This window comes from Coregonus clupeaformis, chromosome 21, assembly GCF_020615455.1.
Source record: "Coregonus clupeaformis isolate EN_2021a chromosome 21, ASM2061545v1, whole genome shotgun sequence".
Taxonomy (NCBI): Eukaryota; Metazoa; Chordata; class Actinopteri; order Salmoniformes; family Salmonidae; genus Coregonus; species Coregonus clupeaformis.
The window spans coordinates 5566911-5594718 of NC_059212.1; the positions used below are offsets into that span (position 1 = coordinate 5566911).

The following is a 27808-nucleotide window of genomic DNA, read 5'->3' on the forward strand; positions in this document are numbered from 1 at the left end:
CCACAATACATTTTCCTCCCTCTTTTTTTTTTCCCCTCCACTTTCTAATAATAATTTCCCCCTGGTCCAGTAAGGTGAGCTGTTGTTAGGAACAGGCTGAGAAGTGATGGCTGGCCTCCCTGCCTGTGCCATTAAACCCCTACAACTCATCCAGAACGCCGCAGCCCGTCCGGTGTTCAACCTTCCCAAGTTCTCTCACGTCACCCCGCTCCTCCACACACTCCACTGGCTTCCAGTTGAAGCTCGCATCTGCTACAAGACCATGGCGCTTGCCTACGGAGCTGTGAGGGGAACGGCACCTCCGTACCTTCAGGCTCTGATCAGACCCTACACCCAAAACGAGGGCATTGCGTTCATCCACCTCTGGCCTGCTGGCTCCCCTTCCTCTGCGGAAGCATAGTTCCCGCTCAGCCCAGTCAAAACTGTTCGCTGCTCTGGCACCCCAATGGTGGAACAAGCTCCCTCACGACGCCAGGACAGCGGAGTCACTCACCACCTTCCGGAGACATTTGAAACCCCACCTCTTTAAGGAATACCTGGGATAGGATAAAGTAATCCTTCTACCCCCGCCCTACCCCACCCCACCCCACCCCCCGCCCCCCCCAAAAAAAACATTGTAAAGTGGTTATCCCACTGGCTATAAGGTGAATGCACCAATTTGTAAGTCGCTCTGGATAAGAGCGTCTGCTAAATGACGTAAATGTAATGTAAATGTAAGTGTACTAAGACCAACCCACCACATGGTGTCATACTAGTTCAGCTTTCAGTGTTTTATTCAACTTCATTCTGTCTTCTGCCAAATACAATATTGATGTCTCCATGGGCTGTATGCATCAAGCATCTCAGAGTAGGATCAGTTTAGCCTTTTAGATCACAATGAATAAGATTGCATGGACAGGGAGACCTGCTCCTAGATCAGCGCTCCTACTCTGAGACACTTGATACCTACAGACCCAGAAGTTCATTCATATTGATCCTCCAATCCAGTAAATATTGGAACAATATGATCAAAGGTAATTTCATTGTTGACCTTTTCACAGTTTCCTCACATGACTCCGCTTTTTACCGAAATAGTGGCGGGGAGGACGTCGGTAATCATTTCAACTGTGGATTGCCCCTTTTAGTAAGGCATGATGATGTACCGGTAATGTACCCGGAAATACAGACGTGATGTAGAGACTCCATGAGGAGGGTGAGGAGTAGACCAAAACGTCTGTTTTTTGGCAAACTACTCCCAAGTCTGCGCCAACCCAGCTTTAACTAAATTAATGGAGGCCGTTCATGTCTTGTTGTTGAGTGGATCAGGAGATGAGGGTGTCAAGGACTGTTGTTGGATATAAAGATGAGTGGCATCTTTCATCCAATGCAGTAATTAGGGGTGTCATGCATATGCATGAGGCTCTCTTACCACTCAATCAGCTTCTGGGTTTTGAATGCCAATGTTACATTTGCATGTCTAACAGCATGCATGTTTGATGTTTGATAAAAGCTTATGAAGGGTAAACTTCTTACAGTTTTATCCCCCTTGTACTGTAATTGACACAAGCTGTACAACATCTGTGCACTGAAACATACGGACAGAAGTCCATTTGCGCTAGGAAACTTGTAAAAGTGTATCTCAGCAGCAGCTTGCAGAGGTATGAATGGAAATACACACACACGTTGACACACACACACGTTGACACACACGTGAGAGAACACACATGCACACAACTACACCCAAGGCAATAGATGAATAAGGGATGGAACTGTAAGAAATTTACCCTTCATAAGCTTTTAAAACAAACAAACACACACGCACGCAAAGCAATAAATGCATACACTACAACTCTGTCTACACCTGAGAAAATGACCTGCAAAGACACTCATCCAATTTTCAGCTGTGCATAACATTTTCAATTTGGAGTGGCTGTCTTCGCTTTTCATTCGAAAAAAACATTGGTCCATCAATTTAATCTGTTTGTGACTTGAAGCTCATGTTATTTACGGATGTTCTTCCGGCTAATTCAAGGTCTCGGTGTAATATTGTTTTTCTGTATTTTGAGAAATGTAATTTTCTACCACCTCGCTTGTTATGTCAATTTGGTCTGTAAACAAAGGCTGGTGGCATCCATTTCCCATTTCCTCTTGACCCCAAAGGTACCAGAGCAGATTGCTCAGTTCTTGTTGCTGGCGGAGTCCACAGGGCAGCACACCATGTTCTGAGCAATAATTTATGAATGGGAACCGCAGAGGAAGCAATTATTAAGCTTTTATTAATGTTTATTTTTTAGGCTTGAAAGTCAACGGCATTCCTTCTAAGTTGGCTATAGTATAGCAATGTGGACAGAGTGAATGTGGATATGCTAGGACATAACTAACCACCCCAATTCTAATATTTCTTCCACTAATCAGAATTGCCAAGGGTCCCAGGTCTGCGATGAGCATGATGAGGACCAGTGATTGAATCACCTGCCACAGAAGTTCCTTTGTACAGTACAGAAAAGCCGCTGGAGCGCACAGATTCCGGTGAGCAAAACTATTGAACGACGGTCTCTTCTAGTTCTGGCTAGCTTTTGGTCCCCTTAATCCAGAATGTCATAACTTTCCAATATGGTCCTGAGAGAGAACCCTTACCGAAAAAACAGGCTTCTGGCAAAACAGCTCTGGCAAAACTTTGGCCAAATTGCAGCAAGCTCATATTTTCACATGCAAAATAGTTTTGTGGCAAACTGTTGCGGTGACTTGTGAACTTCTGCCAAACAATTTTGGGAAATGTTTTGGCGAACATTCTACTGTTTTCTGTGAATTTGATGCAAACTAATCTGCCGGCCTTGCATTAAAGAACATAATTGGTTAAAGAAAACTGTGATAAATAAAAAAAGTATACCAGTTTCATTTAAGGACCAAAGGATTGACAGCCGTCCCATATAGATTGCAAAATAGTTGGAAAGAGATTTTTGACGTACCGATGCCATGGCATAGTGTTTATGAACTGATACGCAAAACGACACCGGATTCAAAACTTAGAATCTTTCAATTTAAATTATTATATAAAATTCTTGCTACCAATAGAATGTTATTTATATGGGGGATACAATCTTCCCAGCTCTGCAGATTTTGCTGCGAAGAGACAGAATCATTAGATCATTTGTTTTGGTACTGTCCATTTGTAGCTTGTTTTTGGACACAGGTCCAGGAATGGCTAAAGGATTGCAATATTTACCTGGAGCTAACCTTGCAGATACAGTGTGGGGGAAAAGTATTTGATCCCCTGCTGATTTTGTACGTTTGCCCACTGACAAAGACATGATCAGTCTATAATTTTAATGGTAGGTTTATTTGAACAGTGAGAGACAGAATAACAACAAAAAAATCCAAAAAAACGCATGTCAAAAATGTTATCAATTGATTTGCATTTTAATGAGGGAAATAAGTATTTGACCCCTCTGCAAAACATGACTTAGTACTTGGTGGCAAAACCCTTGTTGGCAATCACAGAGGTCAGACGTTTCTTGTAGTTGGCCACCAGGTTTGCACACATCTCAGGAGGGATTTTGTCCCACTCCTCTTTGCAGATCTTCTCCAAGTCATTAAGGTTTCGAGCCTGATGTTTGGCAACTCGAACCTTCAGCTCCCTCCACAGATTTTCTATGGGATTAAGGTCTGGAGACTGGCTAGGCCACTCCAGGACCTTAATGTGCTTCTTCTTGAGCCACTCCTTTGTTGCCTTGGCCATGTGTTTTGGGTCATTGTCATGCTGGAATACCCATCCACGAACCCAAGATTTGACGGTACATGGCCCCGTCCATCGTCCCATTGATGCGGTGAAGTTGTCCTGTCCCCTTAGCAGAAAAACACCCCCAAAGCATAATGTTTCCACCTCCACGTTTGATGGTGGGGATGGTGTTCTTGGGGTCATAGGCAGCATTCCTCCTCCTCCAAACAAGGTGAGTTGAGTTGATGGTAAAGAGCTCGATTTTGGTCTCATCTGACCACAACACTTTCACCCAGTTCTCCTCTGAATCATTCAGATGTTCATTGGCAAACTTCAGATGGCCCTGTATATGTGCTTTCTTGAGCAGGGGGACCTTGCGGGCGCTGCAGGATTTCAGTCCTTCACGGCGTAGTGTGTTACCAATTGTTTTCTTGGTGAATATGGTCCCAGCTGCCTTGAGATCATTGACAAGATCCTCCCATGTTGTTCTGGGCTGATTCCTCACCGTTCTCATGATCATTGCAACTCCACAAGGTGGATCTCTTGGTCACAGATACCTTTTTTTTTAAAGGTAGGGGCATGGATCAGAAACCCAGTCAGTATCTGGTGTGACCACCATTTACCTCATGCAGCGCGACACATCTCCTTCGCATAGAGTTGATAGGACTGTTGATTATGGCCAGTGGAATGTTGCCCCACTCCTCTTCAATGGCTGTGCAAAGTTGCTGGATATTAGCAGGAACTGGAACACGCTGTCGTACACGTCAATCCAGAGCATCCCAAACATGCTCAATGGGTGACATGTCTGGTGAGTATGCAGGACTTGGAAGAACTGGGACATTTTCAGTCTCCACGAATTGTGTACAGACCTTGTGAAATGGGGCTGTGCATTATTATGCTGAAACATGAGGTGATGGCGGCGGATGAATGGCACGACAATGGTCCTCATGATCTTGTCACGGTATCTCTGTGCATTCAAATTGCCATTGATAAAATGCAATTGTGCTTGCTGTCTGTAACTTATGCCTGCCAATACCATAACCCCACCGCCACCAAGGGGCACTCTGTTCATAACACTGACATCAGCAAACCGCTCGCCGACATGATGCCATACACGTCGTCTGCAGTTGTGAGGCCGGTTGGACGTGCTACCAAATTCTCTAAAATGACGTTGGAGACGGCTTATGGGAGTGGACATTCTTGCAGTCAGCATGCCAATCGCATGCTCCCTCAAAACTTGAGACATCTGTGGCATTGTGTTGTGTGACAAAACTGCACATTTTAGAGTGGCCTTTTATTGTCCCCAGCACAAGGTGCACTAGTGTAATGATCATGCTGTTTAATCAGCTTCTTGATAAGCCACACCTGTCAGGTGGATGAATTATCTTGGCAAAGGAGAAATGCTCACTAACAGGGATGTAAACAAATTTGTGCACAACATTTGAGAGAAATAAGCTTTTTTTGTGCATATGGAAAACTTCTGCGATCTTTTATTTCAGCTCATGAAACCTGGGACCAACACTTTACATGTTGCGTTTATATTTTTGTTCAGTATATAAAGAGTGAATCCTGCAGATGTACAAATGCCCACATGCAGGAAATCCCCGATTGTGGGCCGCAAATACACCCTTCTCCATATTGTTGCTACCTCAGCTGTTGTGCTAGCTAACATGCTACTGAACAGTGATGCTAGCACATTGACATGCATATACAGTGCCTTCAGAAAGTATTCATACCCCTTTACTTTTTCCACATTTTGTTGTCTTATAGCCTGAATTCAAAACGGAATAAATATATTTTTTTCTCAGCCATCTACACAAAATACCCCATAATAACAAAGTGAAAACATGTTCTTAGAAATCTTGCCGAATTTATTGAAAATGAATTACAGAAATATCTCATTTACATAAGTATTCACAACCCTGAGTCAATACATGTTAGAATCACCTTTGGCAGCGATTAAGTATTACTGGGTAAGTCTCTAAGAGCTTTGCACACCTGGATTGTACAATATTTGCACATTATTAAAAACATTCTTCAAACTCTGTCAAGTTGGTTGTTGATCATTGCTAGACAGTCATTTTCAAGTCTTGCCATAGATTTTCAAGCCGATTTAAGTCAAAACTGTAACTGGGCCATTCAGGAACATTCAATGTTGTCTTGGTAAGCAACTCCAGTGTATATTTGGCCTTGTATTTTAGGTTATTGTCCTGCTGAAAGGTGAATTTGTCTCCTAGTGTGGTTGGAAAGCAGACTGAACCAGGTTTTCCTCTAGGATTTTGCCTGTGCTTAGCTCTATTCCGTTTATTTTTATCCTAAATAACTCCCTAGTCCTTGCCGATGACAAGCATACCCATAACATGATGCAGTCACCACAATGTTTGAAAAGGATGCATGTTTTGGAATATTTTTTATTCGGTACAGGCTTCCTCCTTTTCACTCTGTCTAGGTTGAAACTGAAATTGCAACTACATTTGTTTTTTTCACCATAAAACATTACATTTACATTTTACATTTTAGTCATTTAGCAGACGCTCTTATCCAGAGCGACTTACAGTTAGCGCATACATTATTTTACAAACATGACATTGCTAACCAGGCATCAATTAGCTAACACATTTTAACGTTCATTAAGAAGTTTAATTAATAAGCTAGACACTCACTGGACAAATTTGGTAGGTAGCTAGATCGCTTGGTTTCCATTAGATTTTTCTTCTCCCCCTGACTGGTCGTCAACGGTTACTGGTCTTGGAACACGTGTTCCCCAGAAACTATTTAGTTTGCAGCAAATTTGCCACGAACTTGCGGGAACTTTTGCAGCAACAAATACATTTTGGCAAGGGTAGGCTCCATCTTTGTTCTGTCTTCTCAGCCTCTACAGAGAATACATTATTTAGTTTCCATCATCAAACAGGTAGCGTAGTGATTAAGAGCATCGGGCAAGTAACCACAATATATCTGATTTGAATCCCGAGCTGACTAGGTGAAAAATGGTCCAGCTCTGGCTCCTTGTGAAAGCCAGATAAAATATATAATATATAATTAAATGCCAGATAAAAGCTGTCATTATCAGGTATTATGCCAAGCCAGATAAAAGCTGTCAATATCATCTTCTGTCAGGTATTATGCCACTGTGTGACCAACACAGTTAAAATGGAATGACTGAAATATTATTTCCTGGGAGCACTTTGTGTGACTATTACAAATTGGTATGGATTTATTTTCAATGTGCCATTTCTTCTCCTGCCAGCTCTCACTGGTTCTCTCCTTATAATAGACTCCTGCTGCCATGGAAAGTGAAGGAACAGGTATTAGTCATGGCCCCTTAATGGCAACTACCTGCGTCTCCATTCTAATGTGTGATTCTAAAGCCCTAGAATGGAGTCCCACTGGTAGCCAGGGTCTCTGCTTGGCAGGGGCAGCCTAATGGGCAGCCCTATGAGAGATTATAAGACACCCTGATAAAAACCCACAGATGAGTTGCATCTCAATAGCCGGAAGTGTCCTTCAGCTGCACTGAGGTGAAAGCAATATGGCAAAGATTTCTGAGATTTTGGCTGAGGCTTTTCTTGTTTGGTTTCCATCCAATTGGTGACAGATTTTCATGTGAATATTCTAAAATCTGCAGAAAGTAAATAAGTCCATGTTCCCACCAAACTGATCTGTTGAATAAAAATCCCACCAAACTGATCTGTTGAATAAAAATCAGTGCGTGATGACATAGTGAACACAAAATTGACTTTTTCTGCTTAAAGATGCAATATGTAACTTTTTTGGGCGACCCCACCAAATTCACATAGAACTGTGAGTTATAGATCTGTCATTCTAATTGAAAGCAAGTCTAAGAAGTGGTAGATCTGTTCTATGTGAATATTTCTATGCTTCCCGTTCGTAAGTTTAGTTTTTGCACCTTTTACTTTCGGTTTTGTACACCAGCTTCAAACTGCTGAAGATGCAATATTTTTTGGTTATTGAAAAGATATTTCACAGTGGTTTAGATGGTACAATGAATCTCTACACTTTGCTTTTTTCCCACATAAACTGAAATTAGGCAAACTATTAGAATTTTAGCAACCAGGAAAAGGCGGAGCGATTTCTTCATATTGCACCTTTTTAAGTTTCATGTACCGAATAAAAATCTAAAGTTCAATGTTTTTCCATCGCCTTTTCAACTCTACCGATAGTTTTGTTACACAAACTGTTGAGTTAAATAGCTTATGTGCCTACTCTGGTCTAGCCAACAGCTGGCAGATACAGTGTGGGTAGGCTAGTCTACATAATGAGATTGATATGGATAAGAACATGTATTAAACATGTTTCAGTTTAATACAATACGCAAGAAAACAAGATATAGACTTATCAATAATGGCTGTTGATGCCGAAAAGGCTTTTGATCGTTTTGAATGGCCTTTTCTATTCAAAACTTTGGAAGCTTTCAACATTCCAGCTGAAATAATAAATGTAATAAACATATTTTATACATGTCCTAAAGCAAAAATGGCTTTAGAAAGGGGCAGAAGACAGGGATGTCCCCTCTACCCCTCCAGTTTGCACTGGCAATTGAACCGCTTGCAGAAAGAATTAGACAGGACCCAAACATAACAGGTATCAGTATTGGTAAACATGAATATTAACTCAACTTCTTAAAGATGATCTCCTGATATACCTGACCAATATTGAAAACTCAATGCCTCCTTTGCTAAAAATCTTTTCAGAATACTAAAAAATTAAATGGAATAATCTTCCCATAGATCTTACAGGCAGAATAAACCTCTTTAGAATGGCATGGCTGTTTTTGTATTTATTTTTGGTAATACCAATTACCCCACCCAAGATATTCTTCAAAAAGTATACTTGGTCATAACAGACTTTATATGGGCAAATACAATGCATAGAATAAAAATGAATGTTCTTCCAAAGTCTGAAGGTGGTTTTATCCTTCCACACTTGGAATAGAATCAACTCGCTACCCAAGGCTTTTACTATATATACACAAGTGTGTGGACACCCCTTCAAATGAGTGGATTCGGCTATTTCAGCCACACCCGTTGCTGACAGGTGTATAAGATCTAGCACACCGCCATGCAATCTCCATAGACAAACATTGGCAGTAGAATGGCCCGTACTGAAAAGCTCAGTGACTTTTATTGGAGATTTTTAGTTAACTACTCTGTCTCACGTAAGGGTGGACAACATAACAAACCAATTATATGAATCATGCATGCTGTAGAATGAAACGCCTATACGTCTACGGATTAAGAACCAATTAAAGGGTTAAAACATGAAATGGCTCTGTTATTTTTACTAAATAGGGTTTGGTCACGCCACTATTGTTTCCAAAAACTGAGTAATAACAGGAGGAGAAGTCTTACGCCACCATTAAAAACAAACAAAGTGACTCAAAAGGAGGAGTCAGACAGAAACTGGGCAGAACGGTCAAAGTTGGGAAACAATGGTGGAGTGAACTGACCAGGGAGGGATTAAGCTAGAAGGCGTGGATTATGAGTAAAAATGAAACTTGTATAAAGGATGAGAGCCGAGAGCTGAAAAGGTAGGTTCTCTGCAGACCAGCTCGGCTCTATTGCTTGTGTAATAAAGTCTGTCTTGATTCTACAAGACTCTGAAAAGTGCTTTCTTTTTAATGAGGATAACGATGATTTTTCCACAACACTTTCAACGTTGGCATCGTCACAGGATGCCACCTTTCCAACAAGTCAGTTCGTCTAATTTCTGCCCTGCTAGAGCTGCCCCGGTCAACTGCACCGGTCAACAAAAGTGCTGTTATTGTGAAGTGGAAACATCTAGGAGCAACAATGGCTCAGCCGCAAAGTGGTAGGCCACACAAGCTCACGGGAATCGTCTGTCCTCGGTTGCAACACTCACTACCGAGTTCCAAATTGCCTCTGCAAGCAACGTCAGCACAATAACTGTTTGTCGGGAGCTTCATGAAATGGGTTTCCATGGCCGAGCAGCCGCACATAAGCCTAAGATCACTATGCGCAATGCCAAGCGTCTGCTGGAGTGGTGTAAAGCTCGCCGCCATTGGACTCTGGAGGAGTGGAAACGCGTTCTCTGGAGTGATGAATCACACTTCACCATCTGGCAGTCCGACAGACATCTGGGTTTGGCGGATGCCAAGAAAACGCTACCTACCCAAATGCATAGTGCCAACTGTAAAGTTTGGTGGAGGAGGAATAAAGGTCTGGGGCTGTTTTGGCCTGCACAGAGCCCTGACCTCAACCCCATCGAACACCTTTGGGATGAATTGGAACGCCGACTGCGAGCCAGGCCTAATCGCCCAACATCAGTGCCGACCTCACTAATGCTCTTGTGGCTGAATGTAAGCAAGTCCCCGCAGCAATGTTCCAACATCTAGTGGAAAGCCTTCCCGTAAGAGTGGAGGCTGTTATAGCAGCAAAGGGAGGACCAACTCCATATTAATGTCCATGATTTTGAAATGAAATGTGCGACAAGCAGGTGTCCACATACTTTTGGTCATGTAGTGTACCTTGGAAAGTTATTCAGAATTCATGGAAAACTTAAGGCATAGAAACCTTAATTGACTTGGTAATAGGAAATACATTTATTTCCATGACAGCTTTAAAAAGCAATTTTGGGTTGACCAATGTAGATATTTTCAAATGCATCCAACTTAAATGTTTTCTATCACAAATGTCGATTTTAAATATTTTGGACATCAGAGCAATCTTGAGGGAATCCTATTTGAGTCAAAAAAGGATATGGAAAAAAATATGAACTATTGGAACCAAGATTTTAAAATAGCTGATATCGGTACAAGATATTGGCACGAGATTACAGTTAACAAAAATGTACGCTTAATCCAGTAAAAATGAATGTATAGAATGTATTATACTAGAGATAGAATTCACAAATTCTACAGCACAACGGCAGAGTCATATCTAAAGTGTAAAACTACTAATGACTCAATATGCCTTCTGGAAATGTTACAAAATTCAAATGTTATGAGTGGAGTTGGAAAGATGGATAACAGAGCTATTGCAAAGTAATTGTACTTGTAATTCGTCTGTCTGTACATTTCAAGACATGACATATGAGGGTGCAGTGAGATACCTGACGGGTTGGACAATACTCTTCTCATTATCTTTTTTATAAGTATTCTCAAAAACTGGAAATCAGCCAATCCTCCGTTGTTCACACAATGGAAAGGTCAAATGCTTTATTATCAAAAAATTGAAAGAGCATGGGCAATGGAGAGAAACAAAATGGTGCAGTTTGAGGCCATGTGGCAGAATGTGATAAGGGTCCTGAAGATCGGGGTGGGGGCTAGTGGATCTGGGCAGGTGTGATGTAGGGATGTTTGTATGATGTAGTCATTTGTATGTGTATGCTTTGTATTGTCTATAAAATACAATTGCATTTTTAAAAAAGAGTGAGAATGAACTGCATGGTTTCCCGAATCGTAGTGGGAGGACCACCACATCATCACGTGACTCCAAGTTTACTTTGATATGATGGATATTATATCAGTATTTGCGCATAAATGCGTTTCCACATACCAACACAATTAGATCCCACCATATTGAACGGACAAATTATCTTTTGGCATTTATACAATTGTACCGAAACTTCCTGTTTCCATCACAGCTGTCCAGATTTTTTTTCTCTAAGGTATGACTTTACTTGCATTAAAACTGTGGATGGAAACGTGGTTAGTCCGTCAAAAGTAGAACTCAAGTCCACTATTGTATGAAGAGTTGCATATGTAAAAAAAAATATTGTTGGACAATGCATCTCCATTGTCATTCATCCTGCAATGAATGACTCCCATTGAAAAAGCATTGGCTCCATACGAAATTCTCGGCTACAAAATTCCAGTGTGTCAGAGCCCTTAGACCAGGGTTCTTCAATTCCGGTCCTGGAGAGCCGAAACACCTCTGTTTTTCATCCTCTCCTTCTAATCAGGGGCTAATTCAGACCTGGGACACCAGGTGAGTGCAATTAACTACCAGGTAGAAATAAAAAAACAGAAGTGTTTCGGCCCTCCAGGACCGGAATTGAAGAACCCTGCCTTAGACTATTGAGATGCACTCCGTTTGGCAACCTATTCTCTATTTAGTGTCATGCTTTTTATCAGAGCCAAAGGGTTTAGGGGGCCACTTGGGACAGAACCACAGGTTCAACTAACATGATGGATTTTGATGTGGCTTGATTCATTATATTACATCAAAATGGCTAACTATCACAAAGCCAGATGAGTTTGAGAAGTACCCTACATATTTCAGAAAACCCCCATGCTACTCTCCTTTCAATTTGAATGATTGAGTTGTGTACAGGAAGCACAGGAGCATTACAAATGCATAGAGTTTTTAGTGATTGCTTATGCAGAATGACAAATTATGTAATTCGATTTGACAAGGCAGAAGTAGATTTATCTGGAGAAAAATGAGGAAAACATTTTGGGTGTTGGCCAGGTTGACTCTTCCTTCACATGCCTTTTTGTAGGGTGTTGGGGTTGTGGTGTTGCCTCTCTCAAAATCATTTCAGAGTTCCTGATATTGGTTTAGCCACAATATAATCTATAATTATCCTTAATACCTTATTATGATGAGATGCAACCCCACATCTTCTGAGAGTGGGTGCATACTTGAAAGTGAAAGAGGCTATTTTATAATCAGGCTCTTTTACATGAAAACGTCATCATACGCATCACAGCTTGAAGTCCCGTGCTGATCTGCCACGTGAAATTCATTGAAGTGTTGGTCCTGATCACCTGTGAATGCCACGTGTATCGGGAACATATGTCTTGGAACACAATGCTATAAGACAATGATAAACGCAATACTTGACCATACGACAATAACAAAATGGGGGGGGGGTGGGTGGTTGTGGAGCATGGGGGGATGCCCCAAAACCACCCACCCTATAATTTCCCTCTAAATGTTATATATTGGTGGCAACACTTTTGTCAATCTCTTCCCCCCCGCTCCACACATGACGGTATAAACTGGCGTGGTGCGTAGCATAAGACCACTGGTATCTGCGTGACAATGAAGGTACATGATAAGAAAGGCTAACAATGGCACAGGAATCTGGGGTCTGAGAGCTGCTGGAGAGGAAGGGAGGACTGAGTGCTGCAGCTTTAATAATGGATGCCCTTTTCGGAGTGCAGACCTTGGCTGAGTCCCAAATGACACCCTATTCCCTACACAGTGCTGTTTGGGACGCAACCCCCTTCGGCTCCGAATGCAGGTTCAGGTTGCCTTGTCATCCAGCCCCCCGTCCTTTAGCCTTTTAAAGGGACTGGAGGGCTCAACAACAACAACAATAAGCTTTTTGCGGTCTCGTTTGATAAACTCAAACGGTTGGATATTTTCTTGCTCGATCTAGGTGCAGACTGCAGCTACAGAGGAAGATGAAAGGATTTGTACCACAAGCGAAAACACACTGGGGGTGAATCCCTTATTGTACCGCTGAGTGGCATTTCCTTTCTGAAATTCTATTACAAGTCAAAGGCCACAGTTAATTGAGTGGTCCCTGTATGACATTGATGTCAGTGAGGTCATGTTGTGTGTTGTAACCTAATTATAAATGGTCAGTTAAAGCATAACACAATGATCTCCTTAGGGGATTTCTTTGGAAATGGACTCAATAGTCTTTTAACCTCAGTCCATGTGAAAACAGTGTAGTTAATCAATAATCTATTTATACGTCACCTTGATTGACTTTTCATTTAAGTACTCAGTTAAACATATGTGTAAGTATAATGGTGAAAGGGGTGGAGATGGAATCACAACACTGACTGATATTACATTTACATTTACGTCATTTAGCAGCGACTCTTTATCCAGAGCGACTTACAAATTGGTGCATTCACCTTATAGCCAGTGGGATATACTTCACAATGTTTATGTTGTTTTTGGTGGTGGGGGGGGGGTAGAAGGATTACTTTATCCTATCCCAGGTATTCCCCTTAAAGAGGTGGGGGTTTCAAATGTCTCCGGAAGGTGGTGAGTGACTCCGCTGTCCTGGCGTCGTGAGGGAGCTTGTTCCACCATTGGGGTGCCAGAGAGCGAACAGTTTTGACTGGGCTGGCCGGAAACTGTGCTTCCGCAGAGGTAAGGGGGAGCCAGCAGGCCAGAGGTGGATGAACACGCACTTAGTCCCTCGTTGGGTGTAGGGACTGATCAGAGCCTGAAGGTACGGAGGTGCCGTTCCCCTCAACTATATTATTTGTACAGCTCTTCATTGATTTTCACTTGTGATGGTTTTTACCTGCTGTGTTTGTCTCCTTCGCCGCTTGTGTCCCTCACTTTCAGCTGGGCAATATTGGAACAGTAAGATATTTGGGGTGTATTTGACAGAATCATTTATTAAGTTCTGGTCTGTGTTCATTAGAGAAAGCAACTGAAAATGTTTGAATTTTGCAAACGGGAAAAAAAGTTTCCTATTGGACTAGTAGGAGGTAATAATTAATAATAATAGATTTAATTGATATAGTGATTTTTCCAGATGCTCAAAGTGAATACATGGTAAAAGTCCCTCCCTGTTTCAGTCTGTTTTTATCCATGTGGTGCCTAATGAACATGACCCTTATCCTGTTTTCACGGTTTCAGCACTACAGACGGAGCCTAGTAAAATAACCAGCCATATTCGGGGTCAGGCACCATTGTCATCAACAAAATCTATGGATTTTGGCATAATTATTACCCACTCATACTGTTTATACACACTCACTGCATTAGTCACTGCATTCATTAGTGAGTGGTATAAATATTGTCTTTGCAGTGATTCATCATATTATACTGAAGTGCTCCTCTGTAGTATTGGTCAGTTGTAGGTCAGTTGGTAGAGCATGGTGCTTGTGACGCCAGGCTAGCGGGTTCGATTCCCAGGACCACTCATACGTAAAATGTATTCACGCATGACTGTAAGTTGCTTTGGATAAAATGGCATATACACTGAGTATACGAAACATTAAGAACACCTGCTCTTTCCATGACATAGACTGACCAGGTGAATCCAGGTGAAAGCTATTATCCCTTATTGATGTCACTTGTTAAATCCACTTCAATCAGTGTAGATGAAGGGGAGGAGACAGGTTAAAGAAGGATTTTTGAGACAATTGAGACATGGATTGTGTATGTGTGCAATTCAGAGGGTGAATGGGCAAGACAAAAAATGTAAGTGCCTTTAAACGGGGCGTGGTAGTAGGTGCCAGGCGCACCGGTTTGTGTCAAGAACTGCAACCCCGCTGGATTTTTCACGCTCAACAGTTTGGACTGAGATGTCTTATTTAACATACTCTTTGAAGAGGTAGGGTTTCATACGTTTTTCGGGAAGATAGACAGGGACTCTGCTGTCTTAGCTTCAAGGGGTGCCAGGACAGAGAAGAGCTTTGACTTGGCTGAGCGGGAGCTGAGGCCAGAGGTGGCAGAGGTGGTTTTGGTGCTTTAAGAGATACGAATAGGATTAGCAGCCTGTGCTCATCAGTACAGTGAGCTGTGGTATTTAGTCTCATTATTCCCACTATGATCAACATCATCAGGAGATGCAGTGGGGTCCTCAAGGGGACCATTTTTAACAGGTTCTTGAATAAACATAACTTACTGTAAGTGTCCAAAAAAGTGAACTTGCATGTCATTATTTACAGACCAAATACAGTTTGCTACAGTAAAGTTTGTGGTACCAGTACGTACAGCACCAGTCAAAAGTTTGGACACACCTACAAAATATTTTCTTTATTTTTACTATTTTTTACATTGTAAAATAATAGTGAAGACATCAAAACTATGAAAAAACACATATGGAATCATGTAGTAAAAAAGTGTTAAACAAATCCAAATATATTTGAGATTTGAGATTCTTCAAAGTAGCCACCCTTTGCCTTGACGACAGCTTTAAACAATCGTGGCATTCTCTCAACCAGATTAATGAGGTAGTCACCTGGAATGCATTTCAATTAACAGGTGTGCCTTCTTTTTGTGGAATTTCTTTCCTTCTTAGTGCGTTTGAGCCAATCAGTTGTATTGTGACAAGGTAGATACAGAAGATAGCCCTATTTGGTAAAAGACCAAGTCCATATTATGGTAAGAACAGCTCAAATAAGCAAAGAGAAATGACAGTCCATCATTACTTTAAGATATGAAGGTCAGTCAATACCGAAAATGTGAAGAACTTTGAAAGTTTCTTCAAGTGCAGTCGCAAAAACCATCAAGCGCTATGATGAAACTGGCTCTAATGAGGACTGCCACAGGAAAGGAAGACCCAGAGTTACCTCTGCTGCAGAGGATACGTTCATTAGCGTTACCAGCCTCAAAAATTGCAACCCAAATAAGTGCTTCACAGAGTTCAAGTAACAGACACATCTCAACATCAACTGTTCAGAGGAGACTGCGTGAATCAGGCCTTCATGGTCGAATTGCATAGTTCCCACCGTGAAGCATGGAGAAGGAGATGTGATGGTGTGGGGGTGCTTTGCTGGTGACACTGTCTGTGATTTATTTAGAATTCAAGGCACACTTAACCAGCATGGCTACCACAGCATTCTGCAGCGATACGCCATCCCATCTGGTTTGGGCTTAGTGGGATAATAATTTGTTTTTCAACAGGACAATGACCCAACACACCTCCAGGCTGTGTAAGGGCTACTTGACCAAGAAGGAGAGTGATGGAGTGCTGCATCAGATGACCTGGCCTCCACAATCCCCCAACCCCCACCCAATTGAAATGGTTTGAGATGAGTTGGACCACAGAGTGAAGGAAAAGCAGCCAACAAGTGTTCAGCATATGTGGGAACTCCTTCAAGACTGTTGGAAAAGCATTCCAGGTGAAGCTGGTTGAGAGAATGCCAAGAGTGTGCAAAGCTGTCATCAAGGCAAAGGGTGGCTACTTTGAAGAATCTCAAATATAAAATATATTTTGATTTGTTTAACACTTTTTTGGTTACTACATGATTCCATATGTGTTATTTCATAGTTTTGATTTCTTCACTATTATTCTACAATGTAGAAAATAGTTAAAATAAAGAAAACCCCTTGAATGACTGGTAGTCTATGACAGAGTATCCGTTAATAAACCTGTTGTTGTTTGTGAAGATATTGGAAGATTTCTCAATATAATTTACCAAATGTTTTCTACTAAAAATCTCTCATCAGTATTGCATCCTATGTGGCAGGACCCTCCTGCAAGGTTATGTGGAAAGGGTCTGCAACACGTGGACTCATTACTGGTGTCCCTCAGGGCTCTGTACTAGGTCCACTTTTGTTTGCCAAGTCACTTTGTTTTGGCAAGTGACAATAACAGCTATACACTTTTGCTTTTATGGTTAGTAAATGCATGCAAAGTTGACCAAAATGGCAAAAGTGAGACATGCTTTGATTTGTAAGTCCATTTAGTAGTGCTGGGGGGGGGGGTTACATATCGGGATATTATTTTTGACAATATATCGTATCGTTCTGACAATATTACTATATTATTTTTGCGCTAGTTGGCTGTGCCTGCACCAAAACAACAGTATCTTCCCTTCAAAGCTTGTTCTCCATCTTCTTTTTAAATAGGGAGTCAATTTGTTTTCAGCACTTTTATTTCCATGACTGATTAAAACTTGTTTTCTCATGGCTCTCTCTTGTCCCTCTGCAGCAGACATATGGTGAGCAAAATGTTTGGAACATCGAATCACAATAAAATCACAGCATCGAATCGCAATACATATCGTATCGGCACCTAAGTATCGTAATAATATCATATTGTGAGGTCCCTGGCAATAAAACATATTGGATGATTCTAACTTCATCAGTTGCATACCAATATGACATTTACATATTCAGGTGTGTGAATTAATTTGCACAAATCTAACTTACATTTAAGCACTGCAAAGTACCTAAGCAATCTGAAAATCTTCTCAGACACCTGGCTGATGGCTCCATGGTAACCAAGCCAGACATATTGAGTAGTTGGAGTGGTTTTCAAAGCATTTATTTATTCAAAGTAAGTGTCAGTAAGTATTAGTCTCGGAGTGGCTCAATTCACAGGTTCTTCAATGTTATTTTTAATGTTCAACTTTTAACATCAGAGCAACACAACCAACGTGATAATACAAAATACTATACAACGGTATTTTCATTATCAAGTTCATCCTGTCATAATCTAATAGACAGAACAACATAACTTGTTGTAAAATTACATCGAAAATGTTCAAGCTTGGACTATTTTTTACAGCAAAATGACAAAGTATTAATTTTACTTGTTAGAACACAACATATAAAGAAACACACATCTACACAATATTACATTTCGCTTTAACATTTATGAGTATCGATTCAAATTGGAGTAGTTGTGTAATGGGACTACAACATTTAACAGTTGCTCTTCTTGAGGATTATAAATACCTCATTCAAAAATATTTCTATACACATCATAAATTACATTCAATCTCTTGAGCTGCATAAGCTATATGTACAGAAAAATGTCTTAGGGAAATCTTTAAAACATTTGCAAACAAATTGAACATCTGTCTCATTCATAAGGATATTGACACCACAATTCATTCAGTAATTCTGCGGCATAAATTCTTACGTCTGAATCGGCTCCTTAGACACTACAATCTATTCATATTGACACCACAATCTATTCATATTGACACCACAATCTATTCAGTAAATAGTATTGACACCACAATCCATTCAGTAAAGGATATTTACACCACAATCTATTCATATTGACACCACAATCTATTCAGTAAATAATATTGACACCACAATCTATTCATATTGACACCACAATCTATTCAGTAAATAATATTGACACCACAATCTATTCATATTGACACCACAATCTATTCAGTAAATAGTATTGACACCACTATCCATTCAGTAAAGTATATTGACGCCACAATCTATTCATATTGACACCACAATCTATTCAGTAAAGTATATTGACGCCACAATCTATTCATATTGACACCACAATCTATTCAGTAAAGTCTATTGACACCACAATCCATTCAGTAAAGTATATTGACACAATCTATTCATATTGACACCACAATTCATTCAGTAAAGTATATTGACACCACAATCTATTCATATTGACACCACAATCTATTCAGTAAATCATATTGACACCACAATCTATTCAGTAAATCATATTGACACCAAAATCTTTTCATATTGGGGCCGATTCCGACCCGATTTAATCGCGTGTAAATGGAATGTAATTACCTTTTTATGCACTGTTCTCTCTATGCGTATTCTGACCTTGAACTTAAGCATGAGAATAGCATGCTATTCACCGACTATTCGTTTGAGGTGGAGATTGAATAAATGATTCCACCACCTTTATGTGAGAGGAAACCATGAATAAGGTCTAGCGAACCTACCGGTTCCAAGTGGAAAAAGGCATCTACTTTATTTTTTCCCGCTAGAAATAACACCATTCTCCATGCACTGTTATTTACAGCTTGATAAGAGCTGTTGATAAGAGCTAGGTAAATTAGTATTCCGTTTGGATAAGGGAATTATGAATATTATAAACACTTATTTTACATATATTTTACCTTATAATCGCTGGAGACAAATGTGAAACCAGTCGAATGGCAGCAAACTGAAGCATATCAACATATCAACATACCCACAGTAAAGTTGATGAAATGCTGTGCCATTATGCAGAATTTAAATTGTACAGCATTTTAACTTGCAGGGATGGGTACTCTCTAATGTCTTAATTATAGGCTACCCCTGACTTTCCCTGTTTCCTATTTCTATCATGTTAAATATTAGCCACTATCAGTATCGACCATCAGTAGGCCTAATAACAACACAATTTTCTGAATGAATCAAACCACCGTTTTCTTTCTTTCTTGCCTAAAGGCTCTCCAAACCTGTTTTTTATGATTCATAAATATTCTCCTAAACCTAAATAATCTACAAGATTAGAGTATTTTTAAATCCACCAATTGGTGCTGAAACGGAGACAAATATGCATATATTTAGATGGCTTTCTTTCATCGATCCCTAATATTCTGAACCTGTTCTCTTGATATATTCTAGTGAGTCTGTCAATGAAATTCTAACTAAAAGGTACACCTTATTTAAATGTACTGAAAACCCTATTGAATGAAAATTCCACAAGAAAATGTTGGCCAGCAAGTAGAAGGGTTTTCAGCGGCTGAATTACATTTATTCAGAGCACGCAAGGTAGCCACACCTGCAGCGCGCGTTACGCGACTGAATAAGGTAAGTCTGAATACCAAATACTGAGAAGTACGTAGGACAGGCATAAATTCTTACGTCTGAATCGGCTCCTTAGACACTACAATCTATTCATATTGACACCACAATCTATTCATATTGACACCACAATCTATTCAGTAAATAGTATTGACACCACAATCCATTCAGTAAAGGATATTTACACCACAATCTATTCATATTGACACCACAATCTATTCAGTAAATAATATTGACACCACAATCCATTCAGCAAAGCATATCCATTCAGTAAAGTATTTCCCTCATTAAAATGCAAATCAATTTATAACATTTTTGACATGCGTTTTTCTGGATTTTTTTGTTGTTATTCTGTCTCTCACTGTTCAAATAAACCTACCATTAAAATTATAGACTGATCATTTCTTTGTCAGTGGGCAAACATAAAAAATCAGCAGGGGATCAAATACTTTTTTCCCTCACTGTACCCTGCGTAAGGGCTGTTCTTACGCACAAAACGAAGCGGAGTGCCTGGATACAGCCCTTAGCAGTGGTATATTGGCCATATACCACAAACCCCCAAGGTGCCTTATTGCTATTATAAGCCAGTTACTAACATAAATGTAACAGTAAACAAGTAGTTCTGTGTCATACATGTGGTATATTGTCTGATATACACACTGCAAAAATGTTCATTGATATGTACAGGTAACTGACAAAATAAAGGAAACACGTGAGTAAATGAGGGATACAAACGTCTATTGAAAGCAGGTGCTTCCACACAGGTGTGGTTCCTGAGTTAATTAAGCAATTAACATCCCATCATGCTTAGGGTCATGTATAAAAATGCTGGGCAGGCCATTATTTTGCCTGCCATGGCTAGGCCCCTTTAGGATGACAATGACCCCATCCACAGGGCATGAATGGTCACTGAATGGTTTAATGAGCATGAAAACAATGTTAACCATATGCCATGGCCGTCTCAGTCACCAGATCTCAACCCAATTGACCACTTATGGGAGATTCTTGAGCGGCGCCTGAGACGGCGCTTTCCACCACCATCAACAAAAACACCAACTGATGGAATCTTTTGTGGAAAGATGGTGTCGCATCCCTCCAATACTGTTCCAGACATGTGTAGAATCTATGCCAAGGCGCATTGAAGCTGTTCCGGCTCGTGGTGGTCCAACGCCCTATTAAGACGCTTTATGTTGGTGTTTCCTTTACTTTGGCAGATACCTTCTACCAATGACTACCAGTGACTGTAATTAGCTCAGAAATATATTGTTTTGTCATGAATCCGTACTCATTCAGGTACAGCTGTCAGCTGCATTGGTGCCAACCTCATCCCACTTGATCCCCAAATGTTTTTTTGGTTGACTTCTCAGAGAGGGACTCTATCTCAATAGTATTTTCTTGATTACTCTCTCCTGACGTCCTTCTCAGAATTAATTAGAGGATGAGGTCGAAGGGGAGGTAATTGATAGATTTCAGATAAGCCTTCCTTTCAGTGCTCCGGGCCATAAGGTGCTTCCTCTTTCAAACTCCAACTACATGTAATTATGGTCAATTATTGTAGTGGTTAAGGACTTATGGGCCTGCCGCAACGGCCAGCTCTCCTGTGGCATCTTGTTCCCCAGGACCACCGGGATGTCGCCCAGGGTGGAGAAGGTGTTCACACGGTGCAGTCGCTGGGACGTCACGAGGCTGCTGCTGTTACCCCCTGGCCCCCGAACCCCCTCTCCTCTGTGACGGGGGGAGAGGTCACGATGACAAAGGCAGGACAGGAACTTTTCATGGAGCGAGGCGTAGATAAATGGGTTGTAGCACGCCGAGCTCATGGCAAACAGGTGGCACGACACTTGGATCACGTTGACGTGGCTCTTGCCCAGGATGGTGAAGTCAGTATCCAGGTCGCGGATGAGATTGACCACCTGAAGAGGGAGCCAGGAGAAGGCAAAGCAGAGCACGGACACAAGCAGGAGGCAGAATGTTTTTCTTCTCTTTCGCCCCCAGTTCATTTGAACTGCCGCCATCAAACCAGAAATGTTCCTTTGTCTCAAGTGGTAGGAGATAGCGAGGTAGGATGCAGACACAGCGGCGAGTGGCACAAAGTAGGAGAAGAGCAGGACAAAGCAGGAGTAGACGATGCGTCCCCGTTCCTGGCCATGCCAGAACTCCTCGCAGACGACCATGTGGAGACCGGTGGCGCTCAGGTCCAGGTAGCCTGTGTGGAGAGCCGTGGGAGTGGAAAGTGCAAGGCTACACAACCAGATGACAGCCACCAAACCCCAGCAGAACTGGCAACCCACCCGCCTGCGAATGGGATAGGCCACAACGACGTACCGGTCCACTGCGATGGCTGTGAGGGACAAGACGGCGGCGAAAACCGTCGCCGACTGCATCAAGGTGACAAAGTGGCACATGAAGCGTCCGAAGAGCCACCCTCGCTTGTCGAAGGCATAGGAGGCCGTCAGGGGCACACAGAAGATGCACATGACCAAATCGACCAGCGCCAAGTTGCCGATCAAGAAGTTGGTGGTGTTGTGTCTCTTCTTGTTAAGGCCGATGAGGAAGAGCAGCAGGAGGTTGCCAGAGCAGGCGACCAGGACCACCATGGAGTAGAGAGGGATGAATAGGGGCTTCAGGTCAAATAGGAGGTCCAACCCAGTGAAGGAGGAGGAGGAGGATGAGGAGTAGGCCGGGAGAGATGTGTTCTCTACCCAAGAGCAGTTCAGAGAAAACTCCCTGTTGTCCATCACTGTAACACACAACAGAACAGGGAATACATCAGAGAAAACAACATCATGGAAAACATAATCAGAGAAAACAACATCAGGGAAAACAACATCAGGGAAAACAACATCAGGGAAAACAACATCAGAGAAAACAACATCAGGGAAAACATCATCAGGGAAAACATCATCAGGGAAAACAATCATCAGAGAAAACAACATCAGGGAAAACATCATCAGGGAAAACAACATCAGGGAAAACATACATCAGGGAAAACATAATCAGTGAAAACAATATCAGGCTAAATCGTACTACAATAAAGCAATGCAGCTCAGCAAAAGGAGAAACCTAAAGGTGAAGTTGCATTTTACACTTGAATGAATGTTAAGGGGTACTTTGCCTGTCAAATCGTGTATTATCAATGGTGTAATTGTGATATCTCATTCATTGTGGATTTCATCCCCTCATCATAGTCTCTCATAGCATGGAAAAGTTCTGAATAATGATATTAAATAGGCTAATTATCATCTTCCATATTCAACAACAACTACTGAAATATCAGTCGGGATAACATTTGAAAATGAACTATGCCTCCTCAACACTTTGCCTCTCATTTGCAGGTTAAGTGATTAGTCTATTGTTGAAATGTGAAATGATGGAGACTTGTTGCTATTCAGAGATTTTTCTGAATACAGTTCATGTGCATTTTTGACATTTTAGCAGACGCTTTTATCCAGAGCAATTAGGGTTAAGGGCCTTGCTCAAGGGCACCTCGGCCGATTTTTTTCTTCATATTGGCACCAGCAACTTTTCGGCTACTGGCCTAACGCCCTTAACTGCTAGGCTACCTGCCGCCCCATTTGGATTGACCTGAGCTGACAATGAGGTGCACTTTGCCCTGGACAACATCAGTCTTATGTGGTAATACATTCAGAACTCTGTGCATTCTACATTTCCCCCTCTATCCTTTGCTATTGTGAGGAGAGAGAACATGCCCGCCATTACAGAAATGGAAATGTTACATTCAAAAGGCCACAGGTACATTCAATTTAATGTTGGGGGTGGGGTGTGGGTGCAGACAGGACAAGTTCCAAATTAAGGGAAAATCACAGCCAACGGTATTAGCATATGTTCTGAATCTGATCTGGATTATTAAAAAATACGATTAAATCATGTTCAGATTTGACACAGATAGCCACAATGTGTGTGTGTATTTTGGTCACGGCTGAACAGATTCTCCAAATGACAATATGGGTCATTAATACAAGTAGGACAGCTGACTGTGCTCATAGATATGATATGATATATGAGTCAAACTGTATTCCTGAGCTTGGTACTGCAGAAACGTGAGTCTGAGGTGATTGGGTTCTGTGTGGACCACAGGTGGACCTTAGTGTGAATATTCATCATGTTAGCCTAATCCATTCTCCAAAAGACAGATACCAGATAAGTCCTTTACATAATAAATGCACCTGTGAGGAGAACCAAATCATTCATGATTTCATAAATATCAGGATTGTACGTGACTCAAGAGTATCACGAATGAATCAATGAATCAATGAAGGGATGGATGAATGAATAAATGGTTGGATGAATTAATGGATGAATTAATGAATAGTTTTAGACAAGTAGCTCTTTCGCGACTAGAGTTACTGTCCATGCATACTTGTCTACCAACATAGCTACTTCTAGGAAGACTGTACAAATCATAAAGTCGGTGCCTTTGGCTATCGTTATTTTTCCAGTGGAAAAACTTTTAATGCTCACTCACCTGACTAATAAATTGGCTTAAATTTCAAACATTGAAATCAGTTGACACGCAAATAAGATGTTTTCTGTATCATACTGTATAGTGGTCTTGTATCAAATCAACTACACGGTCTATGGTCATAATTTGAAATAAATGTATTCCAGAATGTCGATCATCTAGTATAAAATGTAATAATTATATTACGCACAGCATGCACACTTAATGCCAAAGAAAAGTCATAATTTAACTTATTTCACAATCCACGTTTTAAATATCCTATATTCGTTAATTTCCCTTTGGAAATACACAAGCAGCATTTATATCCATATATTACAAAAACACATTGAATATATTTACCTTTTTTTGTAGGTGAACAACTTCAACAGAGATCCAAGAGAGATTCTTCAAAGCAACTCTTGTGAGAAGGATATCTGCCCAGTGTTCATCAGTTCCTTCCGTCAACCTGTCTCCCTTCAAGTAGTCCACCTTTTCACTGCTGTATCTGAATTAGGAGCAATCTGACTGGTGGGGGTGGGACCTCTAACACTGAGGTCCAGTTCCATGGCATTGACAGCCGTATGATTTCATTCGCTCGAGTCGCCACTGCTGACTACTATCAACTGAAGTACACTAGGAAATAATAATTCTGAATGTCACTCACTACAAGTTCTCAGTCAAGATATTATTTGGCTGTGCTGATTTATTTATATTTAAAGTATTGTGTGGATCACAATGCTGCCATCTAGCGGAGGCTATGCAGTAGAAGCTTTACATTAGAAGCTATCAGTAGAGGTTATACAGTAGAGGCTATCAGTAGAGGCTATCAGTAGAGGCTATACAGTAGAGGCTATCAGTAGAGGCTATCAGTAGAGGCTATCAGTAGAGGCTATCAGTAGAGACTATCAGTAGAGGCTATCAGTAGAGGCTATACAGTAGAGGCTATCAGTAGAGACTATACAGTAGAGACTATAGAGTAGAGGCTATAGAGTAGAGGCTATCAGTAGAGGCTATCAGTAGAGGCTATACAGTAGAGGCTATCAGTAGAGGCTATCAGTAGAGGCTATACAGTAGAGGCTATCAGTAGAGGCTATACAGTAGAGGCTATCAGTAGAGGCTATCAGTAGAGGCTATACAGTAGAGGCTACAGAGTAGAGGCTATCAGTAGAGGCTATAGATTAGAGGCTATAGAGTAGAGGCTATCAGTAGAGGCTATACAGTAGAGGCTATAGAGTAGAGGTTATAGAGTAGAGGCTATAGAGTAGAGGCTATCAGTAGAGGCTATACAGTAGAGGCTATCAGTAGAGGCTATCAGTAGAGGCTATCAGTAGAGGCTATACAGTAGAGGCTATCAGTAGAGGCTATACAGTAGAGGCTATAGAGTAGAGGCTATACAGTAGAGGCTATCAGTAGAGGCTATCAGTAGAGGCTATCAGTAGAGGCTATCAGTAGAGGCTATCAGTAGAGGCTATCAGTAGAGGCTATCAGTAGAGGCTATACAGTAGAGGCTATACAGTAGAGGCTATCAGTAGAGGCTATCAGTAGAGGCTATACAGTAGAGGCTATACAGTAGAGGCTATCAGTAGAGGCTATCAGTAGAGGCTATACAGTAGAGGCTACAGAGTAGAGGCTATCAGTAGAGGCTATAGATTAGAGGCTATAGAGTAGAGGCTATCAGTAGAGGCTATACAGTAGAGGCTATAGAGTAGAGGTTATAGAGTAGAGGCTATAGAGTAGAGGCTATCAGTAGAGGCTATACAGTAGAGGCTATCAGTAGAGGCTATCAGTAGAGGCTATCAGTAGAGGCTATACAGTAGAGGCTATACAGTAGAGGCTATCAGTAGAGGCTATCAGTAGAGGCTATCAGTAGAGGCTATCCGTAGAGGCTATACAGTAGAGGCTATACAGTAGAGGCTATCAGTAGAGGCTATCAGTAGAGGCTATACAGTAGAGGCTACAGAGTAGAGGCTATCAGTAGAGGCTATAGATTAGAGGCTATAGAGTAGAGGCTATCAGTAGAGGCTATACAGTAGAGGCTATAGAGTAGAGGTTATAGAGTAGAGGCTATAGAGTAGAGGCTATCAGTAGAGGCTATACAGTAGAGGCTATCAGTAGAGGCTATCAGTAGAGGCTATCAGTAGAGGCTATACAGTAGAGGCTATCAGTAGAGGCTATACAGTAGAGGCTATAGAGTAGAGGCTATAGAGTAGAGGCTATCAGTAGAGGCTATCAGTAGAGGCTATACAGTAGAGGCTATCAGTAGAGGCTATCAGTAGAGGCTATAGAGTAGAGGCTATACAGTAGAGGCTATCAGTAGAGGCTATCAGTAGAGGCTATCAGTAGAGGCTATCAGTAGAGGCTATACAGTAGAGGCTATCAGTAGAGGCTATCAGTAGAGGCTATACAGTAGAGGCTATCAGTAGAGGCTATCAGTAGAGGCTATCAGTAGAGGCTATCCGTAGAGGCTATACAGTAGAGGCTATACAGTAGAGGCTATCAGTAGAGGCTATCAGTAGAGGCTATACAGTAGAGGCTACAGAGTAGAGGCTATCAGTAGAGGCTATAGATTAGAGGCTATAGAGTAGAGGCTATCAGTAGAGGCTATACAGTAGAGGCTATAGAGTAGAGGTTATAGAGTAGAGGCTATAGAGTAGAGGCTATCAGTAGAGGCTATACAGTAGGGGTGGCTATACAGTAGAGGCTATCAGTAGAGGCTATACAGTAGAGGCTATCAGTAGAGGCTATCAGTAGAGGCTATACAGTAGAGGCTATCAGTAGAGACTATACAGTAGAGGCTATAGAGTAGAGGCTATAGAGTAGAGGCTATCAGTAGAGGCTATCAGTAGAGGCTATACAGTAGAGGCTATCAGTAGAGGCTATCAGTAGAGGCTATACAGTAGAGGCTATCAGTAGAGGCTATACAGTAGAGGCTATCAGTAGAGACTATACAGTAGAGGCTATAGAGTAGAGGCTATAGAGTAGAGGCTATCAGTAGAGGCTATCAGTAGAGGCTATACAGTAGAGGCTATCAGTAGAGGCTATACAGTAGAGGCTATCAGTAGAGGCTATACAGTAGAGGCTATCAGTAGAGGCTATACAGTAGAGGCTATCAGTAGAGGCTATCAGTAGAGGCTATATACAGTAGAGGTTATACAGTACCATGTAGTGTACATGTCCAGTGATTTGAGGGAGTACTTTCTGAACGTGAAAGAAAGACAGGGTTAGAGAAATACTTTTTTCAAGTTCATTAGCTTTGTTTCAAAAGCTTCCTTCATAAAATACTTACAGAACCTCAAATATCTAGCACAGTACATCACACATGGTAATGAACCTAGTATATTTATCATACATGGTAATGATAATAGTATATGTATCACACATGGTAATGAACGTAGTATATTTATCACACATGGTAATGAACCTAGTATATGTATCACACAT

The 27808-nt window shown here is 41.3% G+C and overlaps 1 protein-coding gene across 1 annotated transcript; it reads right to left on the reverse strand.

Annotated features, from left to right (window-relative positions):
- Nucleotides 1-21434: 21434 nt before the first annotated feature.
- On the reverse strand, nt 21435-22643 carry prlh2r (prolactin releasing hormone 2 receptor). The gene has a single exon (XM_041848423.2). The coding sequence runs from the start codon at nt 22641-22643 to the stop codon at nt 21435-21437; it is 1209 nt and encodes a 402-aa protein (XP_041704357.1).
- Nucleotides 22644-27808: the final 5165 nt, after the last annotated feature.

Bases quoted from the DNA above. Each gene is read 5' to 3' on its own strand.
- prlh2r (XM_041848423.2), bottom strand. From the start codon at position 22,643: ATGGACAACAGGGAGTTTTCTCTGAACTGCTCTTGGGTAGAGAACACA.